Here is a 20,812-nt window from a genome sequence, read left to right on the forward strand (position 1 = left end):
TCTGACTTTTCTTATTAAGACTTGTGACACATTCAGGTCTGAAATAAAGTACGAAGAAGCCAAACTGCATTTTCATATCGTGATAATTGCTGAAGCTTTTATCAACAGAGGTTGAAAGATAAATTAAAGGTATTGTTGTTTTTGATGACAAGTTTAATTGCTTTTTTAAACACAAAATATGCGTTTTTAATTAAAAGATCACAAAGAAAGTAACTGTGAAAAGATCCTTGGACGTTTAAGAAATGAAATGGGCAGATAAATAAAATAAAATAAACATTAAATAAATATTGGAAAATAATTTCCACAGCTTTCCTCCTTCAGCCATACTTCTCCATAAATATTATGAAATATTTATAAATTATCAAAAAATGACTATCCATAAATAAGTATTTTGCATTATTTTTTATTAAAAAAACTAAACAAGAAACATTGCTTTCCTTGTAACAGCGCAGGTCATGGGTGTGTTCATCTAATAGGTTATCTAGATTTTCTCACAGTATTTTAAAGTGTCCACGATAACATAACCGTGCATAGTAATTAATGTGGTATACCATATAACAGTATACCGGCACATGTGTGAGAAATATAAGTAAATGCACCTGCAGCACTTTCACACAGGTTTTATGATATAATAATGTATGTTATTTAACAAATAATGAATTAATTTGTAAACTGCGTGGACAACTCCCTTTGTGTAACCCATTTTTTTAAATAATGATAATGATACCATTTCTTCTTTCATGAAGTACAGTATAATTATGCATTTCTTTCAGGATTTTATGATATTTTTATCTTATTTACATGTACATTTCTCAATTTTATGATTAATTTGCATATACAAATAAGCACTTTTTATTAATTTTTTTAATAAAAAATTCAGAACCTACACTTCTATAAGTTGAAACATGAAGAAAATATGAGAATGTGACATAAATTGGAGGCAGATTGCTGCTATCTGGTGAACAAAATATAAATAACATGAGTTGAACATCATGTCATGCCAGTAACAGCCAGTAGATGACTGTAGACACATACTGTGTAGTCTGATGACTTGTAACCTAATTTTATATTTTATTACAAGATATGCATTTGGATATATATTTAAACATTATCAAACTATTATTTGTCAAAGTTTAGCATTTTAAATTGATTTGAAGTGTTAATGTCATTATGCTGCAATCAAACCTGACCATGGTGTTACAAAGACACAGAATAGGCATTTTTCTACCAATGATTAATTTCAAACATAAAAAATTTAATAACTCAAAGTAAATGCATAATAATGTCAAGAAAATGAACATCAAGAAACAGAAATTAACTGCAAAATTCTGAAAATTCAATTAGAGTATAAAACAGAAGAATCAGAGTAAAAACGTTCTATAGTAAAGATTTAGGTAACACTTTTCTAATGAATGTATAATGTCTCATAATATACCTTATAATAAGTTATAACTTCTCATAAATAATGATAACTACAGTTATAATACATTATAAGACTTCCCCTGTTTATAGATATACTTTAGTGTATAATGCATTATAATGAATTCATGTCTCATAATATACCTTATAATAAGTTATAACTTCTCATAAATAATGATAGCTACAGTTATAATACATTATAAGACTTCCCCTGTTTATAGTTATACTTTAGAGTATAATGCATTATAATGAATTTATAATGTCTCATAATATACCTTATAATAAGTTATAACTTCTCATAAATAATGATAACTACAGTTATAATACATTATAAGACTTCCCCTGTTTATAGTTATACTTTAGTGTATAATGCATTATAATGAATTTATAATGTCTCATAATATACCTTATAATAAGTTATAACTTCTCATAAATAATGATAACTACAGTTATAATACATTATAAGACTTCCCCTGTTTATAGTTATACTTTAGTGTATAATGCATTATAATGAATGTATAATGTCTCATAATATACCTTATAATAAGTTATAACTTCTCATAAATAATGATAACTACAGTTATAATACATTATAAGACTTCCCCTGTTTATAGTTATACTTTAGTGTATAATGCATTATAATGAATGTATAATGTCTCATAATATACCTTATAATAAGTTATAACTTCTCATAAATAATGATAACTACAGTTATAATACATTATAAGACTTCCCCTGTTTATAGTTATACTTTAGTGTATAATGCATTATAATGAATTTATAATGTCTCATAATACACCTTATAATAAGTTATAACTTCTCATAAATAATGATAACTACAGTTATAATACATTATAAGACTTCCCCTGTTTATAGTTATACTTTAGAGTATAATGCATTATAATGAATTTATAATGTCTCATAATATACCTTATAATAAGTTATAACTTCTCATAAATAATGATAACTACAGTTATAATACATTATAAGACTTCCCCTGTTTATAGTTATACTTTAGTGTATAATGCATTATAATGAATTTATAATGTCTCATAATACACCTTATAATAAGTTATAACTTCTCATAAATAATGATAACTACAGTTATAATACATTATAAGACTTCCCCTGTTTATAGTTATACTTTAGTGTATAATGCATTATAATGAATTCATGTCTCATAATATACCTTATAATAAGTTATAACTTCTCATAAATAATGATAGCTACAGTTATAATACATTATAAGACTTCCCCTGTTTATAGTTATACTTTAGTGTATAATGCATTATAATGAATTTATAATGTCTCATAATATACCTTATAATAAGTTATAACTTCTCATAAATAATGATAACTACAGTTATAATACATTATAAGACTTCCCCTGTTTATAGTTATACTTTAGTGTATAATGCATTATAATGAATTTATAATGTCTCATAATACACCTTATAATAAGTTATAACTTCTCATAAATAATGATAACTACAGTTATAATACATTATAAGACTTCCTCTGTTTATAGTTATACTTTAGTGTATAATGCATTATAATGAATTTATAATGTCTCATAATATACCTTATAATAAGTTATAACTTCTCATAAATAATGATAACTACAGTTATAATACATTATAAGACTTCCCCTGTTTATAGTTATACTTTAGAGTATAATGCATTATAATGAATTTATAATGTCTCATAATATACCTTATAATAAGTTATAACTTCTCATAAATAATGATAACTACAGTTATAATACATTATAAGACTTCCCCTGTTTATAGTTATACTTTAGTGTATAATGCATTATAATGAATTTATAATGTCTCATAATACACCTTATAATAAGTTATAACTTCTCATAAATAATGATAACTACAGTTATAATACATTATAAGACTTCCCCTGTTTATAGTTATACTTTAGTGTATAATGCATTATAATGAATTCATGTCTCATAATATACCTTATAATAAGTTATAACTTCTCATAAATAATGATAGCTACAGTTATAATACATTATAAGACTTCCCCTGTTTATAGTTATACTTTAGTGTATAATGCATTATAATGAATTTATAATGTCTCATAATATACCTTATAATAAGTTATAACTTCTCATAAATAATGATAACTACAGTTATAATACATTATAAGACTTCCCCTGTTTATAGATATACTTTAGTGTATAATGCATTATAATGAATTCATAATGTCTCATAATATACCTTATAATAAGTTATAACTTCTCATAAATAATGATAACTACAGTTATAATACATTATAAGACTTCCCCTGTTTATAGTTATACTTTAGTGTATAATGCATTATAATGAATTTATAATGTCTCATAATACACCTTATAATAAGTTATAACTTCTCATAAATAATGATAACTACAGTTATAATACATTATAAGACTTCCTCTGTTTATAGTTATACTTTAGAGTATAATGCATTATAACACAAGCAACATCTAATTGTAATGCTGCAGAAGTTAATAAAGTTAATCGTTAAGTTAATCGTATAAGGGCTGTATAGTGTAAACAGTAAAAAGACCTATTTGCAGCTCCACTTAAAGGCCGCAACAGTCTGTACTTTTTAAAAATAATTTTATTGTATTCCCTGAAGTCCATTTTGTGTGTGTGTGTGTGTGTTTCAGGGATCTGACAGCTGAAGATCAGATTGCTCTGTTGAAGTCCAGCGCTATCGAGATCATCATGTTGCGTTCGAATCAGTCGTTCAGTCTGGAGGACATGAGCTGGAGCTGTGGTGGACCAGACTTCAAATACTGCGTTAATGATGTCACCAAGGGTGAGACACACATACATGTTGTTATTGCAAGAATTTCACACACTATTGCAGTTGTGTATATGGTTGTGTGACAATAAAAGTGATTTGATTTATTGGTCAACATTGGGATTATGCCGTCAAATATCACGTCTGCATGTAAAAAAGATGTATCTAAGCATGCATACATTCTCTCTCTCGTGTGTGTGCGTGTATGTGTGTAGCGGGACACACTCTGGAGCTGTTGGAGCCACTGGTGAAGTTTCAAGTGGGTTTGAAGAAACTCAACCTGCATGAACAGGAACATGTGCTGCTGATGGCCATCTGCCTGCTGTCACCAGGTGTGTGTGTGTGTGTGTTTGTACTTTCATTCATCTGTGATGAAACTTGGAACTTCCATTTGGAACAGTTGTGTTTCATTTCTCTGTCTCTCCTCAACTCTCTAAAAAAAAAAAAGAAATAAAAAAACCTGTTCATTGTTGTTGTTTTAAGGCCTATTCATGTTGAGTGTGAATTTTTCACCACATCAAGCTTTTAAATTGGAACAGTTCATCCACTAGGGATGTACTGATATAAAATTTTTGACCGATACAAAACCGATTTTAACAAACAACTATAGGCTGATACTGATATATTGAGCTTACCTTATTTTGTCATCAGATCACTGGTTTAAAGCTTTTTTTACCTTTCTAACAATAAATAATTTCCATTGAATATGGATCTGTTAACACATGACAGGCCAACATTATTTAAGAGAGCCTCAATGAAAGATAAATAAAGATACAAAAAATAAAATATGATAACATGATGATTGATATGATTTTTTGCACTTCTGTTTTTGCAGTTCAAAACAACAGAACTCACATTTTTACATGTATGTAATGTACATGATAGAACATTATAAATTCATATTATGTATATGTTGGGCAATTTCATAGAAATGTCAACCACATCATGGAAAAATAAAAAGTTTTAACCAAAGGAACAAAAAAACCCTTCTAAATTCTGTATTATAGTGATATAATGGGCAATGAATAATGCCGTCCAGACCGCTAGAGGGCGCCGCTTGCTCACACAGCACTGAATGCATAAACGCAGCTTTTTAAGGTTTAGTAATCGCACAAGGCCATATTGTGATTTCAATCTTAATTCAATCAATCATGCAGCATTAATGGATATCATCCCGATGTCTCAGAAGTCAAAGTCTGCTGGTTTCAAAGTGTTTTAGATGGTTTCCCTCATCATGTAGTCTGTAAGTGTCGCTTTCAGAAACTGTCAAAACTGTTTATGGTGTTTTTTCCGCATTAGCGTGAGAATGAAAAATAATAAAAATTCAACATTACAGTGTTCTTAGGAGTGCCAACCGTTCTACATATTGTGGCTATTATTATTTATGAGTTGTGCATTTGAATTCACTGAGTTTTACAAAGTGTGTTATTAATTAATTATAAATAAACCATCGGTTTTTCATATTGCTGTTCTCATGCTTATAACCGATATGCCTATGGTTTTAATTTGGTCAGTAATTGTCCGATAAATATCGGCAAACTATACATCGATGATTCCCTAATATTGACCTCTTCACACTAGGTGCAAAAATTCACCTGTCGATATTTGGGTTCAGTTTAGTTGGAGTCTCGGTTAATTTGCCATTCACACTGTGTTTTGGAGCCTAGTTTAGGCTCCCTCAGAAGTTATTTACTGTTCTGCTTTATTTTGAAAAATTAATATGCATATAATTAAAAACAGTTTCACTTAAAGTTTTTCCAGTGTTTTCTGTGAACTATTATAACTATTCATGGAAACTACTGCGCCATTATGTTAATGTTTTTTTCTTCTTCACGCTGATCTATTATTGTGGTTTATTAAACAGCTCTCTGGAATAATTGATTCTGATTGGTCAATCCCAGCATCACATATATTTCTGAATAATGACGCACATCTAAGGATAACATAATATTTCACCAGTCATACGCGTATTGCTATTAATCTTTCCTACTTCTCGTATCACTCAATCTTTACAAGTAATCAAATAAAGTTGTTTCAACTCTATTATATAATAATATTTAAAAATATAAAAATAATAATTATTTCATGTCTATTTATTAATTTATTTGTTAAGTAGTCATGTAATAAGCAGGATAATGAGTAGTCAGACAGTCATTTTCGCAAATAAACACCAACAAAACGCCGATGCAAACCGGAGGAGGAATTCAGATGTTTCTGGAAACTCTGTGGTCTCTTTCTTCTCGCATAATAACATAAATCACTATTTTATGTCCATTTATTAATTTATTTGGTAAGTAGCCATGTAATAAGCTGGATAATGAGCAGTCAGACCCCTTCAGGGTATTGCAAAAAGACCTCTGTTTCGCATCAGGGTTTATTTTGCAATTGCGACTGGGTGACTGTACATTATCCCTTACATAATCTATTTAAGATTTTCCCACCCCAAAACAGCCCTAAACAAAATGAGCAGTGGTTGGTCGCTCTACACGTCAGTCAGACGGCCTCTCCGTGTCTAAGTGGACGATTCTTGGCCAGAATAAGCTGCAATGTGAACCAGACCTGTTGCCGTTTAGTTAAAGACAGTCCTTAATGCTTACATCTATGCTTGCACTTTTCCGTTCAAGTTTGGATCTTTAATAATTCCTTAATAATAATTCCTTACATTTATATAGCGCTTTTCTAGGCACTCAAAGCACTTTACATAGTATAGGGGGAATCTCCTCAACCACCACCAGTGTGAAGCATCCACCTGGATGATGCGACGGCAGCCATAGTGTGCCAGAACGCTCACCACACATCAGCAATTGGTGGAGAGGAGAGAGTAGAGAGATGTAGCCAATTCATGGATGAGGATATTAGGAGGCTGTGATAGATAAGGGCCAATGGGGGGAATCTGGCCAGGACATCTATGTATTGCAGCACTTGCAGTTATTGTCTCTTATGATGAATCACTTGTGTCGTAGCATTTTTTACTTGTCAGTTACTTTGAATTAAAGCATCAACTAAATGTGTTAATACATGTCTTCTTCTGTAGATCGGCCGGGCGTTCAGGACCACGCACGTATCGAGGCTCTACAGGACCGTCTGTGCGACATTTTGCAGGCATATATCCGGATCAACCACCCAGGTGGGCGACTCCTGTACGCCAAGATGATCCAAAAGCTTGCAGATCTGCGCAGCCTGAATGAGGAGCACTCAAAGCAGTACCGCTCGCTGTCATTCCAGCCCGAGCACAGCATGCAGCTCACGCCCCTCGTGCTGGAGGTGTTCGGCAGCGAGGTCTCCTAGCATCCAAAAGCCCCCCGTAACGCTCCGGATCCCGGAAACCGCACCGAGATGGCCACACACACACGCTCAGCATATTAGAGCAGCAGTGTATCATGCAGGAGGTGGAAAGTGTCTCGATTCACACTATGGGGGGCTGTAGGAATGAGTGTGTGTGTGTGTGTGTGTGTGTGTGTGTGTTTGAGAGAGAAAGAGAGGGTGGGTGGTGCACAGTTCTGAATATTGTTTCGGAATTCCTGCTTCTAAGCTATAAGGGAATTCTGAAAGGAATGTATTAATAATGTATGAATAGAATAATACATATAAACTAATATTTATATTTAAGAGAGAGCTGGTTTGTATTAAATAAAAACGTATGACCGAGGTGATCCTCTGTTGTAATAGGATTAGTAGGCTCCTTTAGTAAATGTGTGTGTGTGTGTGTGTGTGTGTGTGCATTAGTGGTCAACCGATACTGATATTTAGTGAGCAGGGTGACTGATGGCTGATATAATTCCTATATATTCCTAAAACAATGTAAAAATGTCTTTGTTCCAAAACCTAGTGTGCTGCCAACATAGGCAACACTTTTTAAGGTATCACAGGTAGAAGTCAACCGATATTAGATTTTACCGATACCGATAACTAAGCTGGTAAAAAAGGCAGATTAATCAGCTGATAGTTTTTAAAAACATTAACATGAATTGAATTTCTTAGTCATCCCTTACTTTGACTGGCACTGATATAGAGGCAACAAGAGTGCAAAATGCATAAAATCAAAGATGCAGTTTATTGTGCAACCAAAATCCTAATAATAACCAGAAAACAAAAGATTTGGTGTGTAATGCAGCACTTTTAACTATGAGCAAGCCAGAAATACACCTGGGACTCTTATTTTGAAAAGTCTATTCTCCAAGCTCACACAAATGCATAAGGGAAACAAAATACGCACACTTACAATCATTTACAATGTAAACATTTTAAAGTAAACATTGCCATATAGGCTAATAAATGCAGACTAAAAACACTGGCACTTTAAACACTGTCAGTCAAAATCAACATGAACATTGACATGAAATTATAAATAACTTGTATCCACTTAAAATAAACTGTATGCATTAAATTTTACAGATAACCGATAGTTCCGAAAAGCAATTATAAGGTGCCGATTAATCGGGTAAACCGATATATTGTTGATCTCTAATCATAGGCATGCTACTGACACGATGGCTGTTCCGAAACGCAGCATGATTTTGCAACCTTCTAAGATGCCTTCTTTTGATCAAATTCTGAGGCAGCATTGCATGCATCCTTAACGCAAAAGTCAATCCCAGAATGCATTGCGATAAACTCACTGTAAAAAATCTATCAAAGATGGTGGGCGACGCGAGAGAATGTTCGATTATGAATATATTTGTATTGCACTGAATGCAAAAATATTGTTCAACAGAATTACTAATTGGCTATTTTACTCTATATTTTTGTTTGATGTATTTTTTGTATGTCTGGGAATTTAACGCGATTAATAGTTTACTGTTTAACACGTAAAACAAAAATTATGCAATTTATATAGTATCTGTTTTTTTACCCACATTCTGTGGTTAAAATTTGCTTGTTCATTACACACAATGCATTTCCCGGGCATAATAAACACAGGAGCGGATTTACTGTACGGAGACTGCAAGTGGTAAGCCAGGTGTGGGAGAGAAAACGCTCACTCACTGTCATCTGAACCGGTGGTTAAAGCGAATTAAACAAAGCAAATTAAACTTCAACATTCAATTGGGTTTGTATTCATATGTATAGTGTCTTATAATGCATTGGCAATGTACACATAAGTTTCTCTTAAAAATAAAGCTTGATATAAATTAAATCTGCCCATTTAATACTATTATTAAGAAGTACACTGAAAAAAAAAAAAACTGCAGAAGACTTTGCCCGACTTTTATTTACAACATGTCCACTGATTTTATGACAGGTACTTGTATCAGAGATTTATACCTGTAAAAATGAACATTTTAACATGTGCACATTTAAATAATTATAATAAATGATTACTAACCAATTTCTTCAAGTTCTTTGAAACAGAGTATAAAGTAAATATATTTAATGATTACATTCTAATGTTTTTTTTAAATGTGCCATGATTAATTGCGATTAATCACAGAAAACTATGCAATTAGTTAAAATGTTTTAATCGATTCACAGCTCTAATTTTATGATTATTGTATTGCGTTGTTATATTAGTAACCTGTAAATTCCAAAATCTATTGTAATCAATTGTGTCAAGTTTCCTGCGTCTGTCACAAGAAAAGTTGCTAAATCAGTTATTTCTGAGGTTCCGTTTTAATTAGAATACTGCCTTAGAAGGCAGCTGTCTATTTAGGTAGTAGAGAGCAAGGCAGCTCACTAGGTTTTGGAACAGAGCTCTTACTCAGATTCACTCAAATGTATCCAAACAGAAAATGTGCTTTATCCATTGGAAAATCTGTCAGTATATTGTGGAATTTACTAGTTAAATGTCACTACTGTTAATTGGCCAAGTGGGTGTAGACTCAAAATGGCCAAATATGGTCGAATTAATCAGCCTGACCGATATATCGGTTTATCACTAGCATGCATGCTTGGATGTTAAGAGCAAAATATGTATTTAAAGTCACATGCTACACACACACACGCACATTATAACAAGAGAAGGGGTCCTGAACTGTAGGTCTGATGTCTGTATAGATTGGATCTTGGAGGACCACAAGAGAGCCGAAAAACAGGAACCGTCCCGAGTTTGGCCTGAATGGTGTTCTAGTTGTATTTAACATTAATAACAAGGCTTTCTGGCTGCTTCAACCACAGATTAAATCTTAATTCTGGACTGATAACTTGGTACTAGATCTTTAGTGGAGATTAACAGTGATTTAGTCCAAAACTAGCCCTTACTGTACTCTTCACATGCAATATTGTCCCAATCCATATAGAGTAAAGAGCAACCCTCAAGTACTCAGGACTTGTATTTGATGAGTTTGGTGATGCATCGCTGAAGTTCACTGCAATGTGCTCGACTTTGGTGGGTTGTTTTTATTTTGTCTGTTACGAAAACAAACATTCAGTCGCATTAAGTAAACACGATCAGAACGAATTTCACCATTTAAAACCATATATTGTCTACTGTAACAAATTACGTAAGAAAAAAGGATTTAAGAATGGGATTTACACTAAAGCCAGACCGATATATCGGTTTAACAGATTAATTGGTGCTGATAGTTGCTTTTTGGAACTATCGGTTTTCTGCAAAAATCGATGCCGATAGTTGCCGATAGTCTCTGACCTCTTTGTCTGTGCCAACTAAGAAAATGTAACATTCTATGAATCGTTTTTTAAAAACTTTTGGCCGATTAATCGGTTATCAGCCTTTTCCACCAATGAAGTTATCGGTATCTGCAAAATCCAATATCGGTCGACCTCTAATTTACACTGAAATTAGTGTTTATTTACGCATATTGTGGCTCATTCTACACAAATTGTTGCGTGTTTGCGAAAATTTACCCAAAATGGTTTCTCAAATGATTCGTTCTGCTCATGTTTCATAAACGAGGCCCAGTTTAGTCCCTCATTCCAGTAGGTTCCATGCAGCTCTCTTGTGGTCATAAGCTGTAAATACCACTCGTATTGTTTCTGTACATATGTCTAATGAAAAGAATAGGCTAATACAAAGTCAATTAATCAGCCGATAAGAAGCTTGGGAGAAATATGCAAATATGGTATTTTCCTATGTTTTGGTGTCTTTTACTCTCAGATAAGATAATAAGCTTTTACGACTGTATCTATCCCTGATGCTTTTAGGTGCAAATTCCACATTGAATTGTATTGTTATACTGTTTAATCATGGATTAGTTTTGTATGGATTTTGAGACGTCAAACTGGACTTTTGTTTGTTTTGTTTTCTGCAAATCAATGAGACATCTCAACCAGGCTGCTGCTGAGCTGCATCGCTCTTTCTTCTGCTTTCTGATCTCAAAATGCTAACGGACATAAACTGAGCAACTCAACTGGTGCTTTAGGTTTTTTTTCTGCTACAAACGCTGCCTCAAACCAGCCCGGTCAACGGTCCCATCAAAGGACTCTTCAAAGCTTTAACATTATTACAGGTGAAACGGGATAGGGAGGTTGCCCGGACGTTAGCTGCTAATGGAAGGGGTGCTGTTTTCAAGAGTCGCCGCCCCATTCCTTTATCTCAGCTGTCTTTGTAAAAGAGAATTCTAGAAATAGCTGGAATGTTCTTCGAAAGTTCGAGTGACTAGAACAGATGTGGAACTTCTGGATAAACGCTGTCCTCCGACAGCGGAACTGGGACATGGGTATGTAGGACATCAGCATAGGGACATTTGAGAGACCGATTGGTCTCTTTAAGTGGACTGGTGCATGGCCAGACGCTCTCTGGTGAAATGCAGAACTGTCTTGTGGATGATGGATTGCGACACCGTGTATATACCAGTTATGATAAGCTTCTGTTGGACTACAATGGTTGGTAGCTAAGGAACATTGGCTGTTCCGTCCCCTACTGTCATAGGATAATCAGATATGGCATTGCGCAGTTATCTGTGGTTTCTAGTTCATTGGGGTAGATTGTTGCTACTCCAGGAAATGGCCACTTTTCCCTCCAGAAGCAGATGACCACCTTCGCCAGCTCAACCCTAACCCGGTCAACTCCAATGCAACTGGATTGCTTACATCCAATCAACAAGGGAAATAAAATGACAATGTCTCACACGCGAAACGTGGCAAGACTTGTCCCACTGTGGGTTTACAGGAAAGAGAAGAGCTGTCTTGGCTCCGAAGCGCCCTCTTGCCTCAACCAAGCTAAGAAAGACAGGATTCCAAGTGCATCCAATACGCAAGAGTTCCACCAATCTTGGGATTGTTTCATTGGCATCTGAATGGAATAAATGGGGTTGGCGTTACCCCAGTGGCTCTTTCATCAGTACGTCAGTGTTTTTGTGAGGGGGGAGTTCTTTTAAATGCTTAGGTGAACATTTTCTGGACTGTCTATGCACTTTGTGTCAGTTTATGTGAGCCAGAGCGAAAGGTCATGGTCTGGATTGGCTCGCCGAGAGCATCCTCACGGATTTCCAGAGATACTACAGAGAGGAATCAAGGCAAATTCAGTCATAGTTTGTTGAGCATGGCGACTCAAGTCATTCTGATGTTCTTAAGGAAGGTTTATTTTGAGTCCTTGTCAAGCAGAATCCCTCTAAGGCATCTCTGTTAGCCTCCATGTTGGATGTTCTTGGCTGAATTTAAGGCAGCAGACCAACCCTACTGCTTTAGTGTTGTAAAGTATTTTGGTTGGTCATGGTGCCATGTGCTTCACAGCTAGACCGAAGAAATCCAGATGTCACAAGTGCAAAATTTGCACTTTCTCTGTAGTTGCTTTGGAAAGGAAGCGTCTCCCAAGAACTTAAACATGAAAATGAAAGAGTTTGTTAAAATGCCGTTCCCTCGAATTCTAGAAGCTGAGCTGAGTATGGATTTCTTCAGTCTAGTTGAGGAACATGTAATTTTTGTTAATTTACGTACATAAATGCGGGTGACTAGAACAGAATTGTTGATGACTGTTTGAATGCTGATTGGAAAACACAAACCACCAGGTGCCGTTGTTAACCAAAATGAACTACCTCTCTCATTCACACGTTATCATTACACCATTTCATGTTTGTTTGTATGTTTTAGGTTTTCTTTGTTAAGAAACACTAAATCCTTCACTTATTTATTCCTCACCGACTCAAATGCTGGACTGTTTACCTCAAGAAATTAGCTTAGCCTATAGCTTAGACGGTGATCTACTGCCTGTCTGGTGGCCAAAACCCCATTTCTTGGTGTGCTAGATATAATCGCTGTTATGCTTAAAACATGGCAGCTCTGTGCAGGATGCCCAGTAAGTGCGTGTGCTAAAGAGTGTGTAAAGAGTGAAAACCTGTACATTCTACATCATAAACGTCGCAAAAACATCTACAGAACCTCTCGATGACGTATTGGAGATGAGCAAATGCTCCAAAAATAACATCTTTCAGGTCAAAACACTCACATTGCATAGACGTCTTGCGCTATCAGGGTGGTTGATAATGTCGACCTGCACAGGGAGATTTTCCCGCTAGCCTGAATTGCTAGTCTCTGTCAGTATTCGCTCTTACTCATGCAGAATGCAAAGCATTGACAAACGAGCTAGCTAATCCCAAAGGATGCTTAATAAGCTAGCTAATTTAGGTACATTTTAAAAGTTATGTCTGTTTTACCGCGCTACCGTAAATGCACTGTCTTCAAGCAGTGAAATCTGTGTAACACATATAAAATATTTGGGCATTGCAGATGTTTACTTTGTATTTTAGATGTTAAAAGTTTCCATCTGTGTTTGAGCTAATAGCATTACCGCCTGTTCGGCCTCTATCGCCCCTATCTGCTTCCTTTTGTCTTTCCTTTTTTGCTATCTCTCTCCTTGTCCCAGTGGCGTGTCCAGACATATTGGCGCTATTTTTTTTAATTGTTTGTGTGGCGGTTGCATTGCGTAGCACTGTGTCTTGCACCATTTGTTTTTACAGCAGCCTCGGATTCGGGAGATGGCCATTCATAGTTTAGAATTAGGGATGTCAAATCAATTTTAGGGGTGAGGCTACCATCTGGACACGCCCGTGTCCTCTCTGTTTCTCTTTGGACTGTTCCTCAAACTTGTATCATTAACTCATCTAAATCACCTTCTGTCTGTTAAACCCTTGCTGTCGTCCTGACGTCCAACCTCTTTCCTGTTGTCTCAGTCTATCCGTGTCACATTTCCATCCATGTTCCCCCTGAACTACACCCACACACACACACAGATTCACCACCAGCATTTATTTTACAGATAAAACTACTTTGTACTCTTATGCAGTATAGAAAATGTATTATGTTGAATTTCAAACATAGAGACTGACAGATTACCGCTAAACTTCTTAACATTATTCAAACAGGCCTCTCCATGCTATCTCAGATAAAGAACCTCTGTGTGCCTACACCCCAAAGCCTTATTTTGGGAACGTGTCAGGGTTACGGCATTCGTTTTAAAGCAGTCTGTGAAGCTTTACCCAGTATTCATAGATGAGATTGTGAACAATAGTCAGACTAAGTACATGTTGTGTAAATAAGTCATTTTTGGGGATCCATTTGTGTATAAAGAATCCATGGATGACTTTAAGGCAAGAAACATGTTCTACACAAGTACCAGATGCGAATGCTTGTCCAATGCATTGCAAGTGTGCATTAGTGTGCCGCAATCCTCAAGGAGGCGATAGAGTTTCCTTCAAATGTCTGTGCCATCAAACCGAATGTCTTATTAATCCGATAGTTAGCTTTTAACATGTTGAAAGTTGAACTAACTTTAACTATGCCAGCAAGATTCTCTTCAAACTGTTGCTCCACCATGGCAGTAGTTTACCCTAAAGGGTTACGCCACTGCTCACTAAAGCACCACTTGCAGCAAAACTTTTCGTTGCATCTTGAATTCTTGACACATTTTGAAATGATGCATGATAATGAGTTTGCATAGCTAGATGCGTTTGCATTCACATACTTGTGTAGCGCATGTTTCAGGTCCTGAACCGAAGAACCACAGATGAGGTTGAAGAATTAAGAACTTCAGAGTGGATTTTCAGTCTGGCTATAGTTCTCAGTTCACCCAAATACAGGAAAGTTCTGAATGGTTTATCCGTGATCCAAACACTCATCTCAAACAGACAGGCCGAGAGAAAACTCCTTGACTCTGGTGCCTTAATTTCTGTTTTTACGAACATTCATTCAAATGGTTTGAAGTCTTTGTAACACATTACATGTGCATTTTTATTTTACTACAAGGTGAATTATAACATTTATTGTAGGTGACAAAAGCTTGTGTAATTGTGACCTGAACGCGTCCGTATGCTCTTGCCATCAAAACAGTATTTTTAACGTAGTGTACCGTAGCTTTCAGGCAGAAACAATCTACTCTCTATATAACTGATTAACTATATTCATTGCTTGGTAACAGGTGTCTTCATAAAAGCAAATATATTTTGGGACGAGCCGGTTGGTAAAGCAGCACTTCTGGATATGGTACTCGTCTGTTTGGTATGGTTTCACCACTATCACAGGTTTCTTCTGTTCGTCCAGGTTTCAACTTCAGAATCAACTTGACCTCAGATTACTCTGGAACCATGTGCTGCTTTCCCAAAATGACTGCTTTTAAAGGAGATCTAAAACTATCAGAGAATTGCAGAGAAGACTTGAAAAATAAATGTTATTGTCATTTATTCACCCCCATGTTGTTCCAGACCTGTAGCTTCTGTTTGCTGTACAATGAAAGTGGTTGGTAATTTATACTGCCAAGCTCAGAAAAACACAAAAAAGCACCATAAATGTATCATAAAAACTAGCGATAGACCGATATATCGGCCAGGCCGATAACCGTTTTTCACTTGGGCAATTAAAAGAATTGTTAACTTTCCCTTGTGTCAGTAGATCTACCAGTAGATTTATCAATGAATAGTCAACACTTTCTATTTTCAAGTTTGTTTGTTTTTTCAGGTTTATGCAAATTTTAGATAATATTGCATAAAATAAGTGTTTTTTTTTTTTTCACTTTAGAAATTGTGTGCATCTGATTTGCAGTTGTTAAATTGTATTATGCTTATCTGCATTTATATCGGCCATCCTGCTCTCTAGATATCGGTATCGGGCATTGAAAAACCCAAATAGGTTGACAACTAATAAAAACACCATAAATGTATCAAAAACTATTTATTGACCGATATATATATCGCCAGGCCGATTAATCGGCCAATATTTGACCAGTTTGCGAATATATCGGCATCGGTCGATAACCATTTTTCGCTTGGCCAATTAACGAAGTGTGAACTTTCCCTTGTGTCAGTTCCAAAATCTACCAGTAGATGTCAATGGAGAGTCAGCACTTTGTGTTGTTAAATTGTATTATGTTTATTGGCCATCCTGCTCTCTAGATATCGGTATCGGCAATGGCCATTGAAAAACCAATATTGGTTGACCACTTATAAAAACACCATAAATGTTATATAAAAACAAGTTATAGACCGATATATCAGCCAGGCCGATTAATCGGCCAATATTTGACCAGTTTGCGAATATATCGGCATCGGTAGATAACCATTTTTCGCTTGGCCGATTAACGAAGTGTGAACTTTCCCTTGTGTCAGTTCCAAAATCTACCAGTAGATGTCAATGGAGAGTCAGCACTTTCTGTTGTTAAATTGTATTATGTTTATCGGCATTTATATCGGCCATCCTGCTCACTAGATATTGCCATTGGCCATTGAAAAACCCATATTGGTTGACCACTAAAAAACACCATAAACATATCATAAAAGTGATCCATAGGACTCCTGCACTATATAGATTTGTGTAAAAAAGTGCAGTTTAAATTACAGTCCACTTTTATTGTATGGAAAAGTGAAGCTCTGACATTCTGCTTAACATCTTTCAGTGTGTTTGACGGGAGAACATAAATAATACATGTTTGGAACACCATGAGAATGAGTATTTAATGACTATTTATATTTTTTGGATTAACTATCCATTTAAAGGAATATTCCAGGTTCAATACAAGTTAAGCTTAATCAACAGCATTTGTGGCATACTATTGATTACCACAGTAATTTAAGCAGAAATGGAGGTTACAGTGAGACACTTACAATGGAAGTGAATGGGGACAATTTTTGGAGGGTTTGAAGGCAGAAATGTGAAACTTCTAATTTTATAAAAGCTTTAATTCCAGGTAAAACTTGTGTATTATTGGAGCTGTAAAGTAGTTGAAATCGTCTTAGTTTTCTGTCATAAGGCAACAAAGTTGTAAAATTGGCAATAACTATTGACTATACACAGAAAAGGTTAGTAAGTGATTTTATCACTCTAAAATCAGCTTAACATGCATATGCTGCCTATTGAGTTTAACTTGTACTGAACACGGAATAGTCCTTGAAGATCGGAATTCTCTGAGAGTTCTGGAACAACGTTTGAGATTTTTCAATCAGAAAACTCTTAACTTCTAAAAAAAATATATATATTCTCGTTAATAATAATATAGGCTTTTGAAGTGAAGGCTTGGACACTCAGGACACCTCTTCAGTGGTGGAGCGTTGTTTGGATCACAGAGAACTCAATATGACTTTCTAAAACCCAGAAACACATCATGTCACAAACACACTTGACATTTTTGTATTATTATCATAATTTCTAGAGGATCTATGAAAAGCTCAAAATCACTAGTGATGTTTCATTCTATTCAAACTGTCAGTCAGCGTAGATTTGATTTGGTCTGTATGGTTGTCCACACAATGAAGACAGTGCTGACATTGTGTCCCTGTCTCATCTGTTGATGTCTCCTTTTCCCTTGAATGTCAATTACACATTTATTTTGTGCATTGTATGTAGTAAATAAGATGTTTTGGGAAAAAAAATCACAAATAAACAGCTGTACATACTGATGCAAACCCTGTGACTGTCTATGTGTAAAACATTTAGAAGGGAAAATGTTGAAGAGGTATATGCTTAAAATATGACAGGATAAAATGTTGTATGTTATTGTTTTTATGTTTTATTAATTCAAGTTCTTTGTGTGGTGTGTCGTGGTGAAAGATCTGGACTGGTAACTCGAAGGTTGAAGGTTCAAGATCAGTTGAAAATATTTATTTATTTATTTTTATAAAAATCACATGTTGAATATTTAACCATTTGTCTGCTATAACATTTTCCATGCCAAATTTTTTTTGCCAGTTTTATACATTTACTGTAGCTTAAAAAGTAAACACTTTACAATAAGGTTGTATTTGTTAACATTAGTAGATGCATTTGGTATCACCAATATATCTTCACAGGATTAAAACATTTTGGTTAATATTAATTTAGAACAAAAATACAAATGTTCATTGTTAGTTCAAACCAGCTGCATTAACAAATATTAGTTTTTTAAAAATACATCAGTATATGTTGAAAATAACATTAATCAAGCCTAATAAGTGCTGTAAAAGTTTTGTTTATTGTTAGTTCATGGTAGTGTTGGAAACTCACAGTGCATACAGTGGCAAGAAAAAGTATGTGAACCCTTTGGAATTATCTGGTTTTCTGCATTAATTGTTCATAAAATGTGATCATCAAGTATAGACAAACACAATGTGCTTAAACTAACAACACACAAACAATTATAATCATTCATATCTTTATTGAACACATCATGTTGAACAATTACAGTGCTGTGGAAAAAGTAAGTGAACCCTTGGATTTAATAACAGGTCGATCCTGCTTTAGCATCAATAACCTCAATCAAGTGTTTCCAGTATCTGCGGATTAGACCTGCACAACGTTCAGAAGGAATTTTGGTCCATTCTTCCTTACAGAACTGCTTCAGCTCAGACATATTCTTAGGATGTCTGGTGTCTCTCTTGAGGTCATTCACAGCATCTCTATTGGGTTAAGATCTGGGCTCTGACTGGGACATTTCAAAAGATTCATTTTCTTTTTTTGAAGTCATTCTGTAGTGGATTTACTTCGATGTTTAGGGTCATTGTCCTGCTGCATCACCCAACATCTACACAGCCACCCTGAAATTATCCTGTAGGATATCTCGATAAACTTTGGAATACATTTTTCCCTCGATGATGGCAAGCGGTCCAGGCCCCGAAGCAGCAAAACAGCCCCAAATCATGATGTTCCCTCCACCATACTTCACTGTTGGGATGATGTTTTCATGTTGGTAGGTGGTGCTCTTTTTACGCCATATTTAGTGGTGCATGTTCTTCCCCAATAATTCAACCTTAGTTTCATCAGTCCACAAAACTTTTTCCCAGTAGCGTTGTGGAGTGTCAAAGTGGCCTTTGGTGTGCAGCAATGTTTTTATTGGAAAGCAGCAGCTTCCTTCATGATGTCCTGCCATGGACACCATACCTGTTTAATGTTTTCTGTATAGTAGACTCATGAACAGAGATGTTAACCAGTTCCAATGATTCCTTCAAGTCTTTATCTGTCACTCTAGGGTGCTTTATTACCTCATTGAGCATTCTGCGGTGTTCCTTTGAGTCATCTTGACTGAATGGCCACTTCTAGTGAGAGTACCTATAGTACTAAATCATCTCCATTTGTAGACAGTTTGTCTAACTGTGGACAGATGAATATATAAACTCTTTGAGATAAGTATGTAACCCTTTCCAGCTTTATGCAAAGCAACAGTTCTTGATCGTAGGTCTTCTCAGATCTCTTTTATGCGAGGCATGGTCCACGTCAGCAGATGCTTCTTATGAATAGCAAACTCAAAATGTTTGAGTGTTTTTTATAAGTCAAAATAGCTCTAACCCACACCTACAATCATGTTTCATTAATTTGGTGCTAGGTTTGCCAACTCCTGACTCTAATTAGCTTTTGTGGACGTCAATAGCCTAGGGTTTCACTTACTTTTTCCACATCACTGTGAATGTTTAATGGGATGTGTTCAATAAAGACATGAAAGATTATAAATGTTTATGTGTTGTTATCTTCAGCACATTGTGTTTGTCTATACATGTGACTGATGAAGATGAGATCACATTTTATGACCAATTAATGCAGAAAACCAGCAAATTCCAAAGGGTTCACATATTTTTTCTTGCCACTACTAAAACGCAATCTGAATTACAAACCGCAAATATTGTGACCATGTTAAAGAACCACCACTTAAAATATTTAGCAATATTTTGCCAGTTAAAAACAATGGTTAAAACATTCATCTAGCACGCGTTTACATAGAAAAGCAAATGGATGGTTGCCAATGCAGGTGGAGGTCTTTGGCCGTTGCATCTTGCTCTCTTATAAGCGTTTCTCAGACTAAGCAATTCGTTTTTTAAATGCTTTGTCAGGAAATGAGTTCAACTTGGAAATGTGTGTTTCAAGATGTCTGTTAAAGAGCATTTTGTCAAAAATCATTGCTTTCTAATTTACATCTGATAAACATTGTGCTGCGTCATCTTGCGGCGAGTCCTACCTTATAAATGTTTTGGCTACAAGCTGTATCTTCTTTAATCACTCAGCTCCTTTAGGGAATACCCTTTCTTGTGGAGGAGTCAGTTAGGCTAATAATGTCTCTTACCTGGTTATACTATCCTTCTCAGGGCCTAATCAATTGCTGCCTACCTGGGTGAGGTGGGTTAGCCTCCCTTTCAGTGCACCACAGCAGACCCTGATTCACCAGGAGTCAGTCTAGGGCTCACGTTCTCTCCCACTGCTCATGTCTTACCGTGACTAGGAGGCAACTTCGACCTCCTTT

General features: G+C 35.2%; 1 protein-coding gene across 3 annotated transcripts in view; it reads left to right on the forward strand.

The window, feature by feature from the left end:
- The window catches only part of LOC127420284 (vitamin D3 receptor A), a 77,388-nt gene extending 59,377 nt beyond the window's left edge, over positions 1-18,011 (forward strand). For all 3 annotated transcript variants that reach the window (XM_051662449.1, XM_051662451.1, XM_051662450.1), the window contains 3 exons: positions 4,088-4,239; positions 4,440-4,556; positions 7,259-18,011. In XM_051662449.1, the coding sequence (XP_051518409.1) occupies positions 4,088-4,239; positions 4,440-4,556; positions 7,259-7,512 (523 nt within the window). In that variant the 3' untranslated portion in view covers positions 7,513-18,011. The remainder of the gene's footprint in view (positions 1-4,087; positions 4,240-4,439; positions 4,557-7,258) is intronic.
- The last annotated feature ends 2,801 nt before the right edge of the window (positions 18,012-20,812 follow it).

This window comes from Myxocyprinus asiaticus, chromosome 29 (assembly GCF_019703515.2).
Source record: "Myxocyprinus asiaticus isolate MX2 ecotype Aquarium Trade chromosome 29, UBuf_Myxa_2, whole genome shotgun sequence".
Classification (NCBI taxonomy): Eukaryota; Metazoa; Chordata; class Actinopteri; order Cypriniformes; family Catostomidae; genus Myxocyprinus; species Myxocyprinus asiaticus.